Below are 18,399 nucleotides of genomic sequence, written 5' to 3'. Positions count from 1 at the left end.
CAAAAGTGCCTTTATTTACTCTGTATATTATATTTGTCGGTTGGCCCATCTCCTTCCAGCATCTTCCAGCTACTGCAGCTAACTTTGCCGGGCAGCAATGCTTATCACCACATAAACCGCTGCACATTTCCCCCGTCCAACACCGTCCCATCATCCGACTTCCAGTAAAACGGTCTAGTGATGAATATATACATAGTACCCGCATTAATAGCCAGGAACCACATCGTTTCAAGAACTAAGCACGGGTCGAACTTGAGCCTAGATATGTGTTGCAGCATGGGCGAGTGGCATCCCTGGAGTAGGCGCATATCCATGCGGGGTACGAGAAGCCGCCAGAATACCCACGGCAGGATGAAGTATCGCGGTTCCACCAGTGGCGCCGTCACGAGACTGAGCGATGTTGCCAGAAGCAGGATCAGGATCGTTGATGTCGGCGGGGGAGTAGTAGAGTCAATGAAGAGGTGTCGAAGTGGAGCTGTCGGTGCATCTGTGTGCTTGCCGTTCGTTCTTTGCCGGATGATCACACCCCTGTCCTGAGAGCTAGTAGTATTTTGGCCCCCCGCCATCGTATCGGGCCTGATCACAGAGCAAGGCCCGGTCTTTTCAAAGGGGCTGTGATACCACCGTTCTAACTGTCCTGCGGCAGAAATATGCCCGGGGTTTACAAGCCAGGTGTGTTCGAGCCCGTACAGACGAGACCAGCAGAGCCAGCCGCAGAGGATGTAGATCGGGACGAGGAGGTAGCGGACCATGTCACGGCGGATTGTGTACCGGAAGATGTAGAACATGTAATGCCGGTTGTCCGCCAGCGTGAAGGGGTGTATGATAGTGTTGAAGTGCACAATGAGGAATGCCGCGACAAGACACAGTGCGATGACGATGACGGAGTGGACTTTGAAGAGTGAGCCGAGGTAGTTGAATGCTTGGAGGACCCTCGGCTGCTTAGTTGGCCTACGAGTGACGTTGGGTGAAAGTTGAGGGCCCGGTCGGCTGTGCTTCGTGAGTTTCGCGGTCGTCAAGGATACTGAAAGGGGTTCTGGCTGCGCGGAATCTTTGTGACTTATCTCACTGGAGGCGGCTGCAGAGTTGGACTGTCCGGCGAACAGCCAGAAGAACATACTCAAGAGATGAGGAAGCTGCGCCTGAAATAAAGGGAAGGAAAAGAAGGCAAAGAGCGGCCAGATGTAGAGCATCTGGGCGAGGTGGATGGTCGCCACGTGGTTTGATTTGTCCCCCAAGACAACACCTCCATTCCAGGTAACGAACATGGCAAAGAGACCCAGAACCGCGACATGTGGGTATACACGCCGCAGGACTGTTGGCAGATTGCCTATCAATGCGATGCCCACGCTGATGACACATGCCAATAGGTCTGTCGGCCAAGCCAAGTGCAGAGAGGGGTCATGGATATCGCCCTGGGAGTATCTCCATGCGAAGAACTTGAGTTTTTCTGTCAGTGTTGCGAATTGGGGGTCTCCCATTTGCTCCGTCTTCAGGCTCTTGATTGCCTGTACAGCCTCTAATGCGCCCATATAAACGACCACCCAGAAGATATTGGTTTGTCGCATGAACAAGGCAAGTACGCCCAAGCATATGGTGTAGATGTCGTTCAGCAGGGAGCTGTCATCGTTGCTTCGGTTTACTCGTGCCAGATGGTTGCGGTACGCAACCAGGACAACGCAAGTCGAGAGCACATCGGTGTAGTACAGACCGGAGAAAAAGAACAGTGCTGGGAATAGGGCAACGTTCACTGCCGTATGTATTGCGAAGCCCGAATGCCGCTGGCTCGCGCCTGCCTTGGGTTGCTCGATGGCAGCCCGACATGCTCCTGCCAGCAGAGCCGTCAATGCAATGGCTTCTGCGTTGAACTTCCGCTGAGTCTCTGCTGAGCAGTCTTCATAGCCTAATACCCGAGCCCAGATGATGCTAAAGATGTACCTGATGCAGTTAACTTAGCGACGTAGCTCGATCAACCATCCATTGCCGAAGACTAACAATCCAGGAGGCGTCGTGATCTTGTCATCCCATTCAAGGTACTTTCCCTCACAGTAGGCCTGAGCTTGTGGGATGTGGAAGAACTCATCCTGCATTTGTAAGTCCATGTTCGACTCGGTGGCAGCGTCAGGAGGGTCTCACCAGGTAGGGCTCCGGCACTGTTTTGTTGACCCAGTACAGCCAGACCCGTGATAGCACGGCAGGCACAATGAACGGAGCGGCGTAGTTCAAAATGTGCGTGTTAAATGCATCGGATGTAGCTCTCCCTGGTTGTGCTCCTTTCCTAGCCCACAGTGCATAGCCCAGGAATGCAGCTGCTAAGATGCTACGCAGAACTGAGGTGCTCAAGAGCAGGTCGAGTATTTCGACTACGGAAGCCATGGCCGATGATTATTGCCCATGGGAACCTTCAAATCCTTTGCCGTACTAATAAGGGTAGCTTCTCATACTCTTCCATATCAGGACGCGTGTTCAAGCTCGGATCAAATCAGCATGAGACTTGGAAGTTATTGATGTGGCTGAGTCGGATGTGGAAACTGCAAGGTTAGGACAGTACCAATATTTCGCACACGGTGTAGATGGTACCCCCCAGTTTGAGCTGCAAACAGCTTCACCCACCCCACGTCACTACTTTGAATGGTACGAGCTTGTATGTTTATAAGTCACTGAACCAACACCGCTTTTTCACCAACTTCCTCATTGAAAAAGCCATCGGCTGCTGACAACACCAGGAACAAGCCGCCAATCATGGCGTCTGTACAACGAATACCTCACAACATGCTTCGCCGTCCCGTGAAACCTCCAGTCCTCACCCGACAAGCCCCGCGACAGCTCCTCCAACAAACCACCAAACGCCATGCCTCTTCATCATCCACCGCCCGGTCCGGCTCCCGGACCAAGATAGCCCTCTACTCAACCTCCCTCGCAGTCGCTGGCTACCTGTCCTATCTCTATGCCACCGACACGCGCGCAAGCGCCCACCAATGGCTCGTCCCGCGCATGATGCGCCTCCTGTACCCAGACGCCGAAGACGCGCACTACGCGGGCGTCATGTCGATGAAGGCGCTCTATAACCTGGGCATGCACCCGCGTGAACGAGCCGCCATTGGCGCGGACCCGGCTCTCGCACTCTCGGTCTTCGGACACCCGCTGGCGAACCCGATCGGCATCAGTGCTGGGCTGGATAAACATGCTGATGTTCCTGATGCACTGTTTGCATTGGGGGCGGGAGTCGTGGAGGTGGGAGGATGCACACCGTTGGCGCAGCCAGGAAATCCTAGACCGCGCATGTTTCGCCTGCCCGGGCTTGATGGGTTGATCAACCGGTTTGGACTAAACTCGCATGGGGCGGACGATATGGCCATCCGGCTGCGGAACCGGGTGCGGCTATACGCGAAATCCGTCGGGCTCTCTGAATATGAGGTCTTGAATGGTGAGGCTGGCGTGCCGCCGGGTAGCTTGAAGGATGGGAGGCTGTTGGCTGTGCAGATTGCGAAGAACAAGGACACGCCTGGACATGACGTTGAAGCAGTGAGCAGAGATTACACGTACTGTGTCTCTCGTCTCGCTCCGTATGCCGACATTCTGGTGGTCAATGTCTCGAGCCCAAATACTCCCGGATTGCGCGATCTGCAGGCCGTGGAGCCCCTGACTAAGATCTTGACTGCGGTGGTTGGTGAGGCACGGCGGGCAAACCGAAGGACCAAGCCGAAGGTTATGGTCAAGGTCTCACCGGATGAGGATGATGACAGCCAGATGGAGGGCGTTGTCCAGGCTGTATGGCAAAGTGGTGTGGATGGTGTCATTGTGGGAAACACGACCAACAGACGCACTGGTATCGTGCCGCCCAAGGTTGCTATCACGGCAAAGGAAGCGGCTACTTTGACGGAGACCGGTGGCTATTCCGGACCGATGATGTTCGACCGTACTCTGGACCTGGTGAAGCGGTACCGAAAGTTGCTCGACGGTGAGTCGTTGTCTGCGGCATCCACCGTACAGCCACCCTCCCCCTTGTCCTCCGAGTCATGTAAGGACATAGCCGACGAGGCTGTAAGTGCGAGCTTAGCAGGAATCGAGGGCACACCGACAGGTATGATCGAGGATGATCTGGCACCAACGCAGACTCGGCCAACCAACGTAGCCAAAGCGAACCAGTTTGCTGAGCAGAAGGTCATTTTCGCCACGGGCGGTATTACAAATGGCGAGCAGGCTCTGCAAATGCTGAACGCGGGTGCCAGTGTGGCTATGGTATATACAGCAATGGCTTATGGTGGTGCTGGCACGATCACCAGAATCAAGGGAGAGATGAAGAATAGCATGGTTCCCAAAAGAGCGTAAGGATAAATGTCAACTTCATATAGCCGGATCGGAAAAGAAAACATGTAAGATACCAAGGCTTAAAACATGCTGCTAGAGTCGGTAGGAGCAGCAACGCTCGGGTCTAGACCTGGACGGAGTTTGTAAGAAACAATAAATCGAGTTATTACGATATTAGACAGGTCCCCTACTGCGACAACTGCTCTCATACTTCGTTACCATGGACAGCACACATGATTTGAAAGATGCATAATGAAGTCTTGATCTATTGGGTGTCATTTTATACAGAAGCTTGCTCGAGATGCACGCTCTTCCACTTCGTCTCAACACTTCTTCCTCTCGCCTGCCTCACTGCCAACCCATGCCAAAAGTGTCGCCCATTTAAAAGGGGTTGTCCGAGGCAGGAATGTTCTTCTCGTAGTAGCCACGGAGTCCGGGAACCTTCTTCAGGATGTCGTCTTGTACCCTAGGAATGCCCGATGCGTAGAATATAACGGCGAATAGGGCGACGCCGCCGAATGCGCCGGCGGTGAAACCACTATACTTCCCATATCAGCATATATTCTTGAAAATTCGCAAATCGCCCCCCGTGTGGGAGGCTTGAACGCATGGGTGGATGGATGGATGCCTTACAGCTTGGTGACTTGCTTAGGGGTCCATCCTGCGACGTGTGGTTGGTAGTGGTATCTGTTTGGCGCCTCAGTCAGCCGGAATCCTTCTTGGCTTGTCTTTAAACGCCCGAATATGATCCTCCTCCCCTGTTGAGCCTTTCCCAGCCCTACTCTGTTGCTGCCTCGGCAAACCACCCTTTGCTTCGCCTTGCAATTCTGGACATGATAACAATGACACACCCACGCAGTCCGCGGGCTCTTGAGTCGAGAAGCTGTATGTGTACTCACTTCGGGCCGTATGGGCTCTTGTAAGTCGGGTATCCGGGCTTGTTGACGGGGTTCTGGAGAAGGGAGAGTCAGCTAATTGATCTCCATCACGAGAGCAAAGTGCTGAGGACCATGATGATGATGGGCTGGAAAGCTGGAGCGAGACGTACTGAGATCGGCATGTTTGCTGTAGGTAGCAGGAAACGAGGATGGTCGTTCAATGGGCTAGCGGGCGAAGCTTAGGATGTCTTTGGCCTTCGGTCAGGTTGCGCGACATTCTTTGATGCTCGGAAGAAGCCGGTGAAGGTCAAGCTTTTGCACCGCCATATTATTCTTCTAATATATGCGCTTTCTAATTGGAGGGTGCGATCCACCGCGAACAGTCAGCGTCACTAGCCACACTTGACCCGCTTCGGTGGGAACCCGCTCGAACTTTCCGAGGTTCCAGTTGCTGGGAGCTTGCAATTTAATGCAGTCGATTGTTTCCGTCTTCGAATGGTAGCTTCAAGCTTGATCCTCTCAACTAGTCCTTTGCTTAAATCCGGGTAAGAGGAAACAAATAACTCCACCTTCGGCATGGACATACAAGTCGACCTTCGGTTCGATCGCGTAGACAAGGCGCTGACGAACCTGATCGACTCGATCGTCAAGTACAATACGTCCGCGCATCAGGGGAATGAGCTGGTCATTGCTGACAATGAGCTCAGCAAAGGATTGGAAGATGGTGTGCTCCTTTTCCTAATATTCTCCAACGTTCGAACGTGGCTGATTGGTGACCATTATATAGTACAAAAACACCAACAGAACTACGCGCGCCTCGAGAATCTTCGCAGCATCACCAAATCACTCGACACTCAGATCAAGGAGACGTTGACTCTGCTGGCGCAAACACGCAAAGAACTCTCCAGCACGACGGCTACTGTCTACCCTAGTGGATCGCATTACCCCATTGACTACAGCGAGCTCCTCACCGTTGCCCGGCGGATATCCAGTACCACACTCCCGCGGCAAAGCGTACTCGACAAGTACCGAGCCGAGCAGGCCCAACAAGCCTTAGCAGCAGAGCAAGCCGACAAAGTCCAACAGTCCGGCGGTGCTGAGACAACGGCCACGACACCAGCCAGCACCCCCCAAGCAAACGGCGTAGCTGTCGTCAATGGCCCGGCATCCCAGCCGTCGCAAGCAGACCCTTCCTCGCAGCAGATCACCACCTCCGCCGGGACCAACCTCCCCGAACATCTCATCGCGCATCTGAACCCTCGCGCCAGCGAGGAATTTATCCCCTGGCCGTCGGAGCAACACGTTCGCCGCGGCGCGCTAGCCGAACTGGCGCATCTAGCCGCGCAGGGCATCGCGGCCGAAGGCTACGACCCCGCCGAGGAAGCGGCGCGGAAGCTGCGCGAAGAGGAAGAGGCCAAGGCGAAGGAGGAGAAGGAACGGCTTGAGCGGGAAGAGGCGGAGCGCAAGATGAGGGAGCAGAGGGAGAGGGCGAGGAAGGAGGCAGCGGAAAGGGCGGAGAAGGAGGCTGCTAACTGGAGAAGGGGGAGTGTGGTCGGTGGGCCGGCTTCGGCGGGACTGAGTGCAGGAGGTGCGGCAGCGGCGGGGGAGAAGAAGCAATTTCAATTTATGGATGATGATGACGAGAGTGATTAGGAGTTATGGTGGGTGGAATCTGCCATGGAGAGACAGCTAGTGCATTCTTGGCTCCCGCTAGGGTTAGGTGACTGAGTCGCAGGTTCATTGAGTTGCCTGTTTATAGACCCAGCGAGAATGCGTTGCACGACCAGGCAGTTAGCTTAGTCCATATAGGCGGCAGAGGTCAACTATGAATTATGCTTGGAGTTGCTTCAGTCCCCCTGACAATTGCCGAAAACCCCCTGGTGAATCTCGTTCATCAAGGATATGAAATCCTGGTGGCATGCCCCGATAGGATGGTGCTGTCCATTTGGGTGCGGGTTTGCTGGTCCTTGCTTAGTTTATGATGCCGGAATTGCTTTGCATCACAAATTCGCATCTGCGGCCAGCTTGCTCAACGGTGGAATAGCATAGCCGGTGCTAAAATTGGACCCAAATTGTTTGAGATATTGACGTCAACATCGAAGCCACTCGCCCAACCGTCAAGGGGCCCATTGGGAGCCGTCGTTTCAAGGACCGCATCAAGCTCAAGCTAATACAATCCACCTACCTAACGGTAGGTTTCAGGTCACCGAGCAAACAGGCTGTAGGACATAGATAAAAACAAAACGATATGACGGACAACCATTCGACCGACAGTAATTCGGAGACGGAGAGACGGTGGTCAGAGTCCCGGCATCATTTTGCTGATGAGGCTCGGGATCAGGTAACTTCACGTTAGGTTTGGTTACCCGGCCAGTTTAGTGTGGGTAAATAGTAGCAGGGATTTGACAACATTGCTCGTTGATAAATAAGCCTTTCCACGGGCTTGTGGCATAACGGAACCTTTGGCTTTATCTCGAGTTACAGGATATCTTGGGAAGGGGCGCGGCCTGAACCGTACTTCGAAATAAGGTTAGCACTCATGGAATGGCGTTTCGAGTTAAATTTAGAAAATCGACTCAACCATAACGAATCATTTGTTCCGTAGCTTCCTTCTACTGTCAGAGGATGAGTGCCTCCTATGTACAATCCCGAGAAACATCCTACCAGTCGACCTATATTGTGTCGAACAACCCAACCGTAAAGTGCGCGAAGAATGATTACCGATAACCAAGAATACGCGAAACAGGAGAATACTCGATCTCCACCAGCTCGGAAATTTTGACCAAGACAACTGGCGAATGGACATGTTTCGCAAGAGTGTTATCTTTGGTAGAATGAGGCCATGCCAGTGGTTATGCACGTTGGTTCAACGGGAGGTACATAGCAATACGTGAGCCCATATGTTGTGTTGGCCCTTGAATAACGCGGCTTGTAGCAACAAGAGATGACTATTTGCTGTTGGTAACAACTAGTGTCAGTTCCATAGCACCCTATAACGCATATGACATGGTCATATAACAAGCGATTTCAGTAAGGTTCCCTTGGCAGGTGGAGTGGTTTAACTGCGTTATTGGGTATTATAATCAAACTACCCTTCAACTTCGGTTCCTAGATGGACCGGACTACTTTTCGTGAGTTCAAGGTTCTAAGTTCTTGGTTCTCTTGGTCTGGATACTCTAGCTAGAATTTCATTAATGGCCATGGCAGACGCTGTCACCCCCAGTCACGGCAACAGAAAAGACGAGGCAATTGGAAGTGTTAGAAAGCCCGATAATGTATCAGCGGCAGAAACCATAGCGTCTGCTTCCATGCTCTTGCTTACTACCAGGGACAACCTTCTCTTCTAACTGCCAGAGATGTTTCAGTACATCTTCGAGATTCCCTCGCTCCTCGATAGATAGCGACGAGCTTTCAATTTGCTACCTACAGCGACATTTAACCAATATAAGCCCCCGCAGTCTACATGGGGCCCCACCCCCGGAACTGACTCGCATATCGAGTAAGAAGACGGTACCCAAGTGGACAGCACTATTCTATCGGGGCACGTTATCAGGATTTCATTTCCTTATTGAACGAGATTCACTAGGGGCGTTTTCAGCATGCAGACATGGGACATCAACCAGTTAAGGCTACAGAAAAGGACTAGAAACAGCGCGGATTACAATACAATCCCAGTCACAGCAGGAAACAGTGTTGGCCATGTTGATAAGGGTCTTGCGGTCAAGGCAAGTGTCATGTACATCGCGTAGTGCGCAAAATGCTGTCGAGGCCATACTGTCAGCCTTGAGCTGTTCCTCCGTCTGTCATTCTCCCAGACTCGTAGCTGCGTCTCGGCGTCATAAGTGTGTTTATGGTTCTGGACATTGATTTCGTCAGGTTACAGCTCGTAAATTTGTTCACTATCGCATAATCGCGAGGACTTGATAGCGTAAATGACGACTAGGACTTGTGTGCAGTGAAATAGTATTACTATGGTGAACACAAACCCTACGCTGGGGCATGGAGTAGTGATAGGTATCAAGGTAGCAAGCAAGCTCCCAGTATTGAAATACTGTGTTGTTCACCTATGCCACCACTGCACGCTCGCCCCCACCCCTAGTCATTTATCTCATCCTCCCTAAACTCATCATCCCACCTCCTCCCCGGACTAGGCGCCGGACTGGTCCTCATCTTGGGCCGACTTTTGAAAACCATCTCCATATCCACCTGACCCGCATCCAATAGCAGCTCCTCCACGACTGACGTCTCCCCAAACATGGTTGTCTCTTCTTCCACTCGGGAAAAATGGCTTTCCTTTCTGGTGGGGGCTGCCTTGCTCTTTCTTTGCGACCGCGATCTGTCCAACTGCGCCTTCTGCCGTGTGGCTTCAAAATTCGCCATGGACCGGCGCGTGCGCGCCACTAAGTCGTCTTTTTCGTCATCACCGCCTAGTTTCGTGGAGGACACATCGGCGGCGGTGTTGGACTTCATATATTTGGCTGTGCTGGGGGAAAGAAGCTGCGAGTTGACGTCGTCGTCGTCGGGGTCGAAGGGTTTGGTGCGGGCCATGGACATGCGCGTACGATCAGCCAGGGGTAGTATGTGTCGGGTTTTCTTCATGGGCGAGGGCGAGGTATTGGACATGAAGGCCAAAATCTCGTCGGCCATGGCTTGGGTTGGGGAAATTGCCCGCGGGGCCTGGGGTACATCGTCAGAATCCGTTCGTTTCTTGGAACGCGGCTGACGCAGCGGTCTATATTCAGGTGATTCAGCGCTATTAGGAGTCGGAGTTGCAGGAGCTTCCGCGGCTGTCGGGCTGCGACCCCGACCAAGTTCTTGGTGAACTGCCTGCGGCTGAGGTTTGGAGAGTCTGGTTGGCAACGTCGCTGTAGAGCATCCGCCCTCACCCGGAAGGTCGATAGGGAAGTTGTCGGTAATATTGCTGTTGTACCGGGTTCCTAGTTGCATTACCGGCCTTTTCTTGGGCGATCGGCCTCGAGTGATTTCGGTGCTACGCCCCCTTGCATGGTTGGGTGCTGCAGGCTTGGTCACTAACTGTTGGGTGGCCTTCTTGTGCTCCTCGGGTTCGTCTTCCCATTCGCTCAAATCGGACATGGTTTCCATAGCGATAACCGGCGCAGCGAATTCTCGACTGCTACGGCGCTCAGCTTTTCCAGCAATCAAATTGGAAAAGTCCGGCAATTTCGGTTTGCCTGTCTCTTCAAGCGCTGCCTTCATCGACTCAAGCAGTTGAGCATACTCCGGTGGGGGAGGTCGCAACTTGAACTTGTATCTGTCTTCGGGAGCCGGTTGTAGACGGAGGTGAGCGGTGAATCCGAGATCGATGCCTTTTGGTTTGGTTTCGGACTTCTTGGGGTCAGCAGCCTCATAAGAGCTGCGACCGAACAACTTCTTGCTGAAGCCTTCCCATTTCTCAAGTCTGGCCCGTTGTAGGTGTACGCGTCGATTGAGCTGCTCCAAAAGTCCAGCACTTCGGTCCTCAATGTCTGACAACTTGCCTTGCCGTACCCCAGTCCACACTTCGTCGAACGGTGTCCCCAGGAGCCCACCGCGGCGAGAACCTGTGTCGTCGTATAGTAGAGTCTCGACCCACTGATCATTGCCAGTCCAATTGGTCTTCAGGGTCTGTCGGACTTCGGCTTTGGTCCTGCCTGGCACCTGAGCAGATCTGCCTTTGGTGTCCGCCGCCTTGGTTTGTTCTTGGCGTTTGGCCAAATTTCTTTCCTTCAATGCCAATAGGTCCTCGAATTTCCGATAGCGTTCCCTGGCCACATTCTTGTTCCTGAGGCCAGCACTTAGCGAAGCCTTGTGCGCGAGGATGAGTCCGTTTAATTCGGTTCGATCGCCCGAATAGCCCCAGTTTTCCAACGCAATCTTCTCAGAGGTAGTAGGTCGGTATTCGAGGCCAGCATTTAGAGCTCGCTCCGCTACCAGCTTTTTCAGCACAGCTGAGGAAAACACCGCTAGAACCTCTTCCAGTCGCTCGCCTTTGCACTCATCTAGCATGGTCTTCCGTACAACGGCGTCCCGTCCCAGGACTCCGTGCCGTTTCGCATGCTCGAGTCCACGGAGAAGGGCGGCACGTAGGTTGATGGACTGTACCTGGTCGAGAGGCGGGTAGAAGGGCTTCAATTTCTGCTAGGGTTCAGTCGATGCCTGCCAGCTAACGTGGAACATGGGCCAAGAAACATACATTGTGCGCTTCCTCGGCATCCCATAGCTCGAACAAGTGGTAAAGCGCCCACTCGACGCACTGAATGCGCTTCTTCTGTCCACCCGCAGCATCTTTCACCGAGAATGTTGCTGGGGTGATATCTGGCCAACCTGGATCGAGATCGAGGTCGATAAGACGCAGGTTCGTCAAGAACAGGGAAACATGGGAAGTTGTGCTCGGAATCTGTGTGGAAGAGCCGTTGAAAACGAGATTTTGAGAGGATGTGGCGGTAGCGGTCAAGGCAGGTTTGGGCGGCACACGTAGGGATCTCGTGCGTGTGTGCGCAGTACTCGGCTGATGAATCGACATGTCGGCATGTTCGAAGTTCGAGGGAGTGCGCTCAAGGATAGAAGCACCTGTCGACACGAAATCTGCGCAGTATCGAACCTCGAATTGAGATCCGACCTTGGACGACTTCAGATTCGACGTAGCAGCCTCAGGATGTTGTTGACTTTCAAGCATGGGCCAGCCAATAGGGGACTTGCGTTGAACTGTGAGCACCCCGCTTTGGTGGGGGTCTACGATGCAACCTTCTTTAAAGTTTCCGAGTCGATCTTTAAAACGCCTCACTTAAGCTACAGGGCATGCCTCGGGTGCTTATGTAGCAAGGGTCATGACCACAGGTGGAATTTCAAGCTCGTACCTCCAGGAGTTTTACTTTTGACTTTACCCTCGTTCGGATTCCCTTATTGCCGATACCATTGTCAAAATCAAGATGATCCCGCAGTTCACTCTGATCCGCAGCGCAGCGCCCGTCATCCCTGTGAGTCGTACCACCTCAAAAGTCGCTCTGAATTCCCCCTCCAGTACCGCAACTCGTGTTGTAACGTGATGTGGTGTACGTGCTTGCGTGTCATCTGATGAAGGCATCTCAAAACGACACCGCTGACCCCCGTTTGGAATGTCTAGGAGCTCATGTCTGCACGCGCAGCGGCTCACTTGACTCTTGAGCATGACGATCATCGGTGAGGATTAGGACATGGCGGGAAGCTAGCCATTCTCGGCCCGTCGGTTCTTGGCAGGATATCTTCCAAGCGCGCCGCATAAATCTTTACCCACGTCTTCAAGAGCCAAATTGGCTTGAAGGCGCGGCAGGGGCTGTAAATAGTCCAGCCAACCAGCATGGATTATTGCAGGGCTTGCTCAAGCGTCGCCAGCGAACAGACTTTGCAACCCAACACGCCGTCACCGGATCGTCCTTCGCTGCGTCACGCCATGACGAGAGACAGGAGGGAGCTGGAGAGTGATCACTTCTCGGAAACGATCTGCCCTCAAGTTACCAGTCGCCATCTCAAAGTTATCCTCGCTTAAATGTTGCTTTCATTTCATTAATCCACATGCAAGGTAAATATGGGTTCACCCTGCCCACAACTTTGTGGGCTTTTTCTCCGAATTGACTGGAATATGGGTCCAGGATTCTCACGATGCTAGCATCATGATCGGGTCAGGGCCCAGAAAATCACCTCATGCCCTGGTTGAGGGCGGGTTGGCCGGTCCGCGTTTCTCTCTTTATATTTCTCCCTTTATATTCATACCTCACCTCTTCATGACCTAATCAGAAGCCTCCAAAAAGTTTTGGGGGGCGCTTCTTGTGAGTTTACCTGTAGCCTTTCTACCTTCAAGTTGCTGTCCCACCGTTGGGAAGCCGCAAACCTTCTTGCGCCACGCTCCTTCCCTAGTTCAGGTTGATCTCGCGGCACGCGCAATCGTGTATCCCTTAGGAGCGCTTCCCGTCAGCTTGGCACCTCTTTCAACGATCCTTCCTCTCGGATGTGGTACCGGCGTCTGTCCTGAAGGTGGTTGCATCTCGAACCTCCTTGTTGGCGGTCTCCGAGGAATCTGACAACCACCCCGATTCTCGTCAACTTCGAAGATGCAGTCACGCTGTTCTCCATTCACGAAGCTCAGACGGACATACGGATAGAATGCTGGGTCGCCGCCTCGCGGACGGTCCAGCGCTTGATGATAATCGACAGCACCTGTCATTGTCCAAGGGACAAAGAGGATGGCGCCACATGTCGCTCATCTTCACGGTTCGATCACGCGAAAACATCTTCAGGATCGAGAGCGCAATGATCTGCCGCCAGGGTACAACGACAACACCGTGTACACGTTGGAAGCCCTCTCACTATCTCTGGCGACCGTCAGCGTATTTGCTGCTCTCGTCGCCTTCTACTGGTTTGTGAGGATGAGGAGGGGCTTCCGACAAGAGTAGGTCTCCCGATAGGCCCCCGTGGAGGGGCACTTACTGACTTGTGTCCAAAGCTTGATTATGCTCCTCATTCAAAGCGACATGATGAAGGCTTTCTGGCTCATGTGCTGCCCGATGGTATATTTTGCTCGGGGTCAGGTTGATTCCAGCGACACGTTCTGTCAAGTCAGCGCCTTCTTCTTGACAGCGTCGATTGAGGCATCGGACATAGCTGTGCTCATGATTGCGATCCATTCGGGTCTTTACATTTTCCGGCCGCAACGATCCGGAGGGGAGACGGGGCTCTACCCATATCGACGTTATGCGTATGCCATCTGGTTCATCCTTCCTCTGATACTGGCTGCCATCGTCCCCATCTCCGGCGCACACTTTGCTGACACCGGAACGCACTGTTATTTGCCGATACGCCCGCTATGGTACCGAACAGCACTGAGCTGGATCCCGCGGTATATTGTATTCGTCGTCATTCTCATCACATACGCATGGGTCTACTTGTATCTTGGCTTTCGCTTCCGCCGCCTCCGACTGGATCAGCGACGTGCCAGCTTCCAGAGTGGCCACTCCATTCACAAGTCGCGGCCGCCACGGCGGCACAGCAGCCATGTCCTGCCTCCAACCCCGACTATAGTGCATCACGGCCTTCTGGATCTCTCGCCACGCCCGGTATTGATTGGCCACGCTGATAGACGAGACAGGACGTCGTCTGTTGCCTCCACTGTTAGCACTCTCAAACTTGACGAAGGTAGTGTCCTTGCACCAGGTCGACCCGACAGGTGTCATGAGAGTTCCGTGCCGTGGAATTGGCTGGACCTGAATTATGATGGCGCCGTTGAAACGACATCACGACGAGATATGGTACCGGACGAGCCATCCTCTCCAATGACTGTATCATTCGCATTAGCCGCCTCTACCACACCAGCAGAATCGCCCAAGGATTCTATTTTAACCGCGCCCGCAACGGCGCATTCGACCCCCTTCCAACGTCCCGTCGGCGCTGAGTCGGCCGAAACCTCTACCTCAAACCGGGGGCTCTCATCGCTCCTCACAGCCCTCCGCCAGGGACCGTCGCAAAGTAATTTAACAAACGCGACGACGAACACTCTCCCATCTGTGTACCTGTCGCAATCGGCTACCGATGATGTGCTTCAAAAGTCCCGCGGCAAGATGCGCCGGCAGCTGCGGCTCCTCTTTGTGTACCCGCTCATGTACATCATCACCTGGCTCGCACCCTTCGCATCACACGTCCTTAGGTACGACGACAACGCCATTGAAGAACCGCAACCATTTGCGCTACTAGTCGCGAGCGTTGCGAGTTTATGTATCGGTGCTGCTGTCGACTGCTGCTTCTTCTGTGCCTGGGAGAAGCCGTGGCGGAATCTGCGTGGCGGATTCTGGGAAGGACTTACCATGCGGTTACGCATTGGGTCGTATCGCGGCAGAAGGAAGCACATGGGGCGCAGTAAAGAGGAGGAATTTCGCGAAGCGAGGTATGCTCTAGACCGACGGAATCAAGAGATCGCCGAGTTGCAGGCAGCGATGGCGCAAACGAGACCCTCACGACAGCCCATGGAATGGTGGGACATTGTCGATGTGGCTACTGAAGACGATCAATCAGAGAGGACTGAGGAATCGTCGTGACCATCAGGACGTGGTCGGATCACGAAGGCACAGGCGTACAAATACTCTTAACGTATATATGGAGGAGGCGAATGATACCAGCTTATATATATGCATTAGTAGCGTTGGAGAGTTAATATGTTCCCGGGGGCATTGGACCGGGCGGGCAACATTGGGCGGCGTTTGGCATACATAGGAGTCTTGGATTTGGGAGACTACCAGAGTACGTTTGCATATTAGGATATGGGCATCTTGGCCATTTGTCCAACAACTGAAATCATCATGGATTTGATCACTGGAAACGTCTGTTTTATTGTCCATCCCTTGACTGGTCCAAGTGTACGCGGAAGGCAACCCGCCATCTGACCTGCACGCCCGCCGCCGCAGATGGTCCCAGACATGTTACACATTCCCCGATGCTTTGTAATACCGTTCATTTTTCTTTCCTTTCCAATTTTCCCTACTCCTACTCCCGCAAAAATCGCAAAAACGCCTGAGCAATTTTGACGCCATCATGCTCATTTTCTACCCTACCCATGGCATCCTCAAATACGCCCGTGGGGATAATGCCATTGTCGTGGCGCATTTTCAAAATCTCGGTGACCATGTCCCCGGTGAATTCCGGGTGGCCCTGGACGGCGATCATCCGCTTCGGTATGTACATGCCTTGTGTCGGGCACATGTCGGTATGGCACAGCGGTGTCACGCCGGGAGGGAAATCGGTTACTTGGTCGCGGTGCATTTGTTGGATCCTCTGTGAGCTTTGTCAGCAAAACTCAATACTGTTTTATCACTGCCACCCCTACGAAAAGGGAAAGGGAGAGGGGGGAGACTAGCCAACTCATCCACTCCAAAAATCCTCTTCCCTTCCTCCGTCATCTGCATCGGAATAACACTCAACTCCCACCCCCTCACATTTCTGCCCACCTCTGCCCCCATCGCCCTCCCTAAAATCTGGTGTCCAAAACAGACGCCGATGACACGCACCCTTCCCCCTTCAAGCAATCGCTTTGTATAAGTTACCAACCGGAGGATCCAGTCATCGCTCTCGTAGGCTGAGTGTTTCGATCCGGAGATGAGAACCGCATCGATGGATTCCGGGTCGGGGTAGGAGGTGGGGTCGCTGACGACGTCGTGGCCCGTGAGGGTTAGGGCCGACGAGAGGGGCGTGGGGGCCAGGGCGCGCGTGAAGAGGTGCGTGAAGACGCCCGTGTAGTTACCGTTGTAATTTTTGCGGATACCGGGGAGGGGGGTGTCGGCTTCGAGGATGGCGAGGCGTATCGGGCTTGGGGTTGGTTGGGAGCCCATTGTGAGGGGTGTTCGCTAGGGTTGGTGAGGTGAGGTGATGTGTTGAGGAATCGGTATGCCGAACTTGGATTGACGACGTAGCCAGACTAGATTTGGTCCAGAAGATCGAAGAATGACGACGTTGAGGAGCCGGACCGAAATCGGGACGTTGTTGTGTTAGTGTTGACTCGTCGCCAGCGCACCACTCCGTACGCATCGCAAGCAACACCTAGCCATCGTGAGGGTCACTTTGCACCCCACATGTTGGGCCCGGTACTTGGGACTGAAAAGCGGACTACGAGGGCGATTAATCAAGGTTCGGTTCCGGTGGGTGATGCGGAGAATGACGCAAGGGGCTCCAATCCGGTGATAGGCATAATTAGGCGGTCGGGAGATAGTGTCGGCGTTGTCCGGTGCCCGTCCGACGACAATTGGATTTCATTTGTCATTGATAAATCTCATTATGAGCGGTCAAAGCCGATATAGTCCTGCCAGCGCCTTTTGGCATGATGGGTCTCATCGATTCGTTCCAAACCCAGTGGAAGACCTCAATCGCAGTTCAGTGTTGCGATGACTGGTGACAATGTTGTCCCGCCGACCAATGTAAAATCCACTATGTTCGCCAATCTAGCAAGTCCATCTACTGCTGGCTCGATTCGTCACTGCTGATTTTAATGTCGACATTAACTCAAGGCCAACGCATGAATTCAAATCCGTCCTCTAGCACTTAAGTGCTTAGCAAATTGCTATTTTACTGACTCGAACTCTGCCGAATGCAGAGACCTTGTAAATGCTTGCTCTCAGCGTCTTCATCCTCCCATTTACCAGTGGGTATCTATGTACTCAAGCATCTACTTTCTTCTGGGCATGATACAAAGGCAAACCTTCCCTTCGTAATTCAGGTGTGGTACGACCAGAGGGACTTCCAAGCGCATCATGGTAACTATGAGATGCTGGATATGTGATCCTCAGCACCAGTTCTGAAGCCGTTATTGCTTAGATAAATATAGTGACGTCTGGCTAGGCAGTTTCTTGCAACTTCGTAGTATATCTATTCCTGGGTGGCAGGTGGGTGAGTTTGACTTTTTTATTTGTTCTTTTAGGGATTTTTCGGGGTGACTGCGAGAGTGCAGCTCGATATGCGTAAACCTTCGTTTCGTTTGCAACCCGGCAGCTGCGCAGTTAAGATCTGTATACCCTGACTTGTAGTGTCTATCAGAAGGCATTGGCATATTTACAATGAAAGAAAAGAGCCATTGAGACCCAAAGGCGCCTTGACGTCCAGCCCCTGGCCTTTAACTAATTTCTTCAACTGAATAATCGCAGCATTTACAGTGTTGTCTGGATCAAGTACTCCCACCTGTGAAGCCTGCTTAAATCGAAGCGTTTCTCGTTCACCATCTCACGAGTCCAGTCCAAAACTGACAGTACTGCTGCATACCTTACTCAGATTTTAACCCCAGAACTTCAAGCACCAGCTTCTCATCATATACTACAAGTTTGGTGTGTACGGAGACCATGGTGTACAGGTGTATGAGAAAGAAAGTCGTCGCGACGAAGTCGATTCGAAAGACCTCAGGTAGTGACGGATCTGCTGCGGACATTTTACAGTCTCCTGCTAGGAACTCATCCCCCAGGCTGGCAGCCAAGGGGAGAGATAACCGTCCGTTCTGGTTGTGCTGACCCATGGGTACCCCGAGATCGACCGAGTTCGGTAAGTTGCCTCCTCGGTGGGCTTGGTGAATAGAGTTCTCTAGCTGGAAGTTCGGGGGGTTACGGTGAGAATTCTTGTGCAGCGTTGGCAAAAGGCTGGATACCAAACCGAAAGCTGGCGTATAATTATTACATAATTTCACCCTGACTCGCTGTATACAGGCTGA

General features: G+C 53.0%; 8 protein-coding genes across 8 annotated transcripts; 4 read left to right on the top strand and 4 right to left on the bottom strand.

The window, feature by feature from the left end:
* Positions 1-5: 5 nt before the first annotated feature.
* Positions 6-2,507, bottom strand: BCR38DRAFT_448169 (DIE2/ALG10 family-domain-containing protein). Its single transcript, XM_040861204.1, has 3 exons — positions 2,137-2,507; positions 1,996-2,084; positions 6-1,938 (listed from the first exon to the last, which is right to left on the bottom strand). Exons 1-3 carry the CDS (start codon positions 2,374-2,376, stop codon positions 105-107), a joined length of 2,163 nt encoding a protein of 720 aa, XP_040711166.1. The 5' UTR covers positions 2,377-2,507; the 3' UTR covers positions 6-104.
* A 127-nt stretch (positions 2,508-2,634) lies between these two features.
* BCR38DRAFT_448168 (dihydroorotate dehydrogenase) lies at positions 2,635-4,482 on the top strand. Its single transcript, XM_040861203.1, has one exon. The coding sequence runs from the start codon at positions 2,743-2,745 to the stop codon at positions 4,330-4,332; it is 1,590 nt and encodes a 529-aa protein (XP_040711165.1). The 5' UTR covers positions 2,635-2,742; the 3' UTR covers positions 4,333-4,482.
* A 14-nt stretch (positions 4,483-4,496) lies between these two features.
* BCR38DRAFT_448163 (ubiquinol-cytochrome-c reductase complex subunit-domain-containing protein) lies at positions 4,497-5,481 on the bottom strand. The gene is made up of 4 exons (XM_040861202.1): positions 5,360-5,481; positions 5,211-5,263; positions 4,945-4,998; positions 4,497-4,849 (listed from the first exon to the last, which is right to left on the bottom strand). The coding sequence occupies exons 1-4, from the start codon at positions 5,369-5,371 to the stop codon at positions 4,693-4,695; spliced, it is 276 nt and encodes a 91-aa protein (XP_040711164.1). The 5' UTR covers positions 5,372-5,481; the 3' UTR covers positions 4,497-4,692.
* Positions 5,482-5,765: 284 nt separating this feature from the next.
* BCR38DRAFT_353342 (vitamin-D-receptor interacting mediator subunit 4-domain-containing protein) lies at positions 5,766-6,842 on the top strand (the record flags this gene model as incomplete). The annotated part of the gene is made up of 2 exons (XM_040856773.1): positions 5,766-5,913; positions 5,977-6,842. The coding sequence occupies 2 exons, from the start codon at positions 5,766-5,768 to the stop codon at positions 6,840-6,842; spliced, it is 1,014 nt and encodes a 337-aa protein (XP_040711163.1).
* Positions 6,843-9,284: 2,442 nt separating this feature from the next.
* BCR38DRAFT_353384 (HAUS augmin-like complex subunit 6 N-terminus-domain-containing protein) lies at positions 9,285-11,712 on the bottom strand (the record flags this gene model as incomplete). Its single annotated transcript, XM_040856777.1, has 2 exons — positions 9,285-11,324; positions 11,383-11,712. The coding sequence occupies 2 exons, from the start codon at positions 11,710-11,712 to the stop codon at positions 9,285-9,287; spliced, it is 2,370 nt and encodes a 789-aa protein (XP_040711162.1).
* BCR38DRAFT_77003 (uncharacterized protein) lies at positions 11,343-12,420 on the top strand. Its single transcript, XM_040865625.1, has 2 exons — positions 11,343-12,166; positions 12,313-12,420. Coding segments are annotated over exons 1-2 (468 nt in total). The 5' UTR covers positions 11,343-11,700; the 3' UTR covers positions 12,315-12,420.
* Positions 12,421-13,061: 641 nt separating this feature from the next.
* BCR38DRAFT_77045 (G protein-coupled glucose receptor regulating Gpa2-domain-containing protein) lies at positions 13,062-15,515 on the top strand. Its single transcript, XM_040865626.1, has 2 exons — positions 13,062-13,614; positions 13,669-15,515. The coding sequence occupies exons 1-2, from the start codon at positions 13,409-13,411 to the stop codon at positions 15,251-15,253; spliced, it is 1,791 nt and encodes a 596-aa protein (XP_040711160.1). The 5' UTR covers positions 13,062-13,408; the 3' UTR covers positions 15,254-15,515.
* A 19-nt stretch (positions 15,516-15,534) lies between these two features.
* BCR38DRAFT_448158 (class I glutamine amidotransferase-like protein) lies at positions 15,535-16,943 on the bottom strand. Its single transcript, XM_040861201.1, has 2 exons — positions 16,070-16,943; positions 15,535-15,986 (listed from the first exon to the last, which is right to left on the bottom strand). Exons 1-2 carry the CDS (start codon positions 16,538-16,540, stop codon positions 15,699-15,701), a joined length of 759 nt encoding a protein of 252 aa, XP_040711159.1. The 5' UTR covers positions 16,541-16,943; the 3' UTR covers positions 15,535-15,698.
* Positions 16,944-18,399: the final 1,456 nt, after the last annotated feature.

Source organism: Pseudomassariella vexata (assembly GCF_002105095.1).
Source record: "Pseudomassariella vexata strain CBS 129021 chromosome Unknown BCR38scaffold_17, whole genome shotgun sequence".
Taxonomy (NCBI): Eukaryota; Fungi; Ascomycota; class Sordariomycetes; order Amphisphaeriales; family Pseudomassariaceae; genus Pseudomassariella; species Pseudomassariella vexata.
Note: the sequence above shows the minus strand (reverse complement) of the source record. Positions and strands in the feature narration are given on the sequence as shown.

Coding starts and splice junctions, on each gene's coding strand:
- BCR38DRAFT_448169 (XM_040861204.1), bottom strand. CDS start 2,376: ATGGCTTCCGTAGTCGAAATACTCGACCTGCTCTTGAGCACCTCAGTT. Junction 2,085..2,136: donor CAGTGCCGGAGCCCTACCTG/GTGAGACCCTCC, acceptor TTACAAATGCAG/GATGAGTTCTTCCACATCCC. Junction 1,939..1,995: donor ATCACGACGCCTCCTGGATT/GTTAGTCTTCGG, acceptor TAACTGCATCAG/GTACATCTTTAGCATCATCT.
- BCR38DRAFT_448168 (XM_040861203.1), top strand. CDS start 2,743: ATGGCGTCTGTACAACGAATACCTCACAACATGCTTCGCCGTCCCGTG.
- BCR38DRAFT_448163 (XM_040861202.1), bottom strand. Junction 4,999..5,210: donor AAGAGCCCATACGGCCCGAA/GTGAGTACACAT, acceptor GGCGCCAAACAG/ATACCACTACCAACCACACG. Junction 4,850..4,944: donor CCTAAGCAAGTCACCAAGCT/GTAAGGCATCCA, acceptor TGGGAAGTATAG/TGGTTTCACCGCCGGCGCAT.
- BCR38DRAFT_77003 (XM_040865625.1), top strand. CDS start 11,701: ATGAATCGACATGTCGGCATGTTCGAAGTTCGAGGGAGTGCGCTCAAG.
- BCR38DRAFT_77045 (XM_040865626.1), top strand. CDS start 13,409: ATGGCGCCACATGTCGCTCATCTTCACGGTTCGATCACGCGAAAACAT. Junction 13,615..13,668: donor AGGAGGGGCTTCCGACAAGA/GTAGGTCTCCCG, acceptor TTGTGTCCAAAG/CTTGATTATGCTCCTCATTC.
- BCR38DRAFT_448158 (XM_040861201.1), bottom strand. CDS start 16,540: ATGGGCTCCCAACCAACCCCAAGCCCGATACGCCTCGCCATCCTCGAA. Junction 15,987..16,069: donor TTTTTGGAGTGGATGAGTTG/GCTAGTCTCCCC, acceptor CAAAGCTCACAG/AGGATCCAACAAATGCACCG.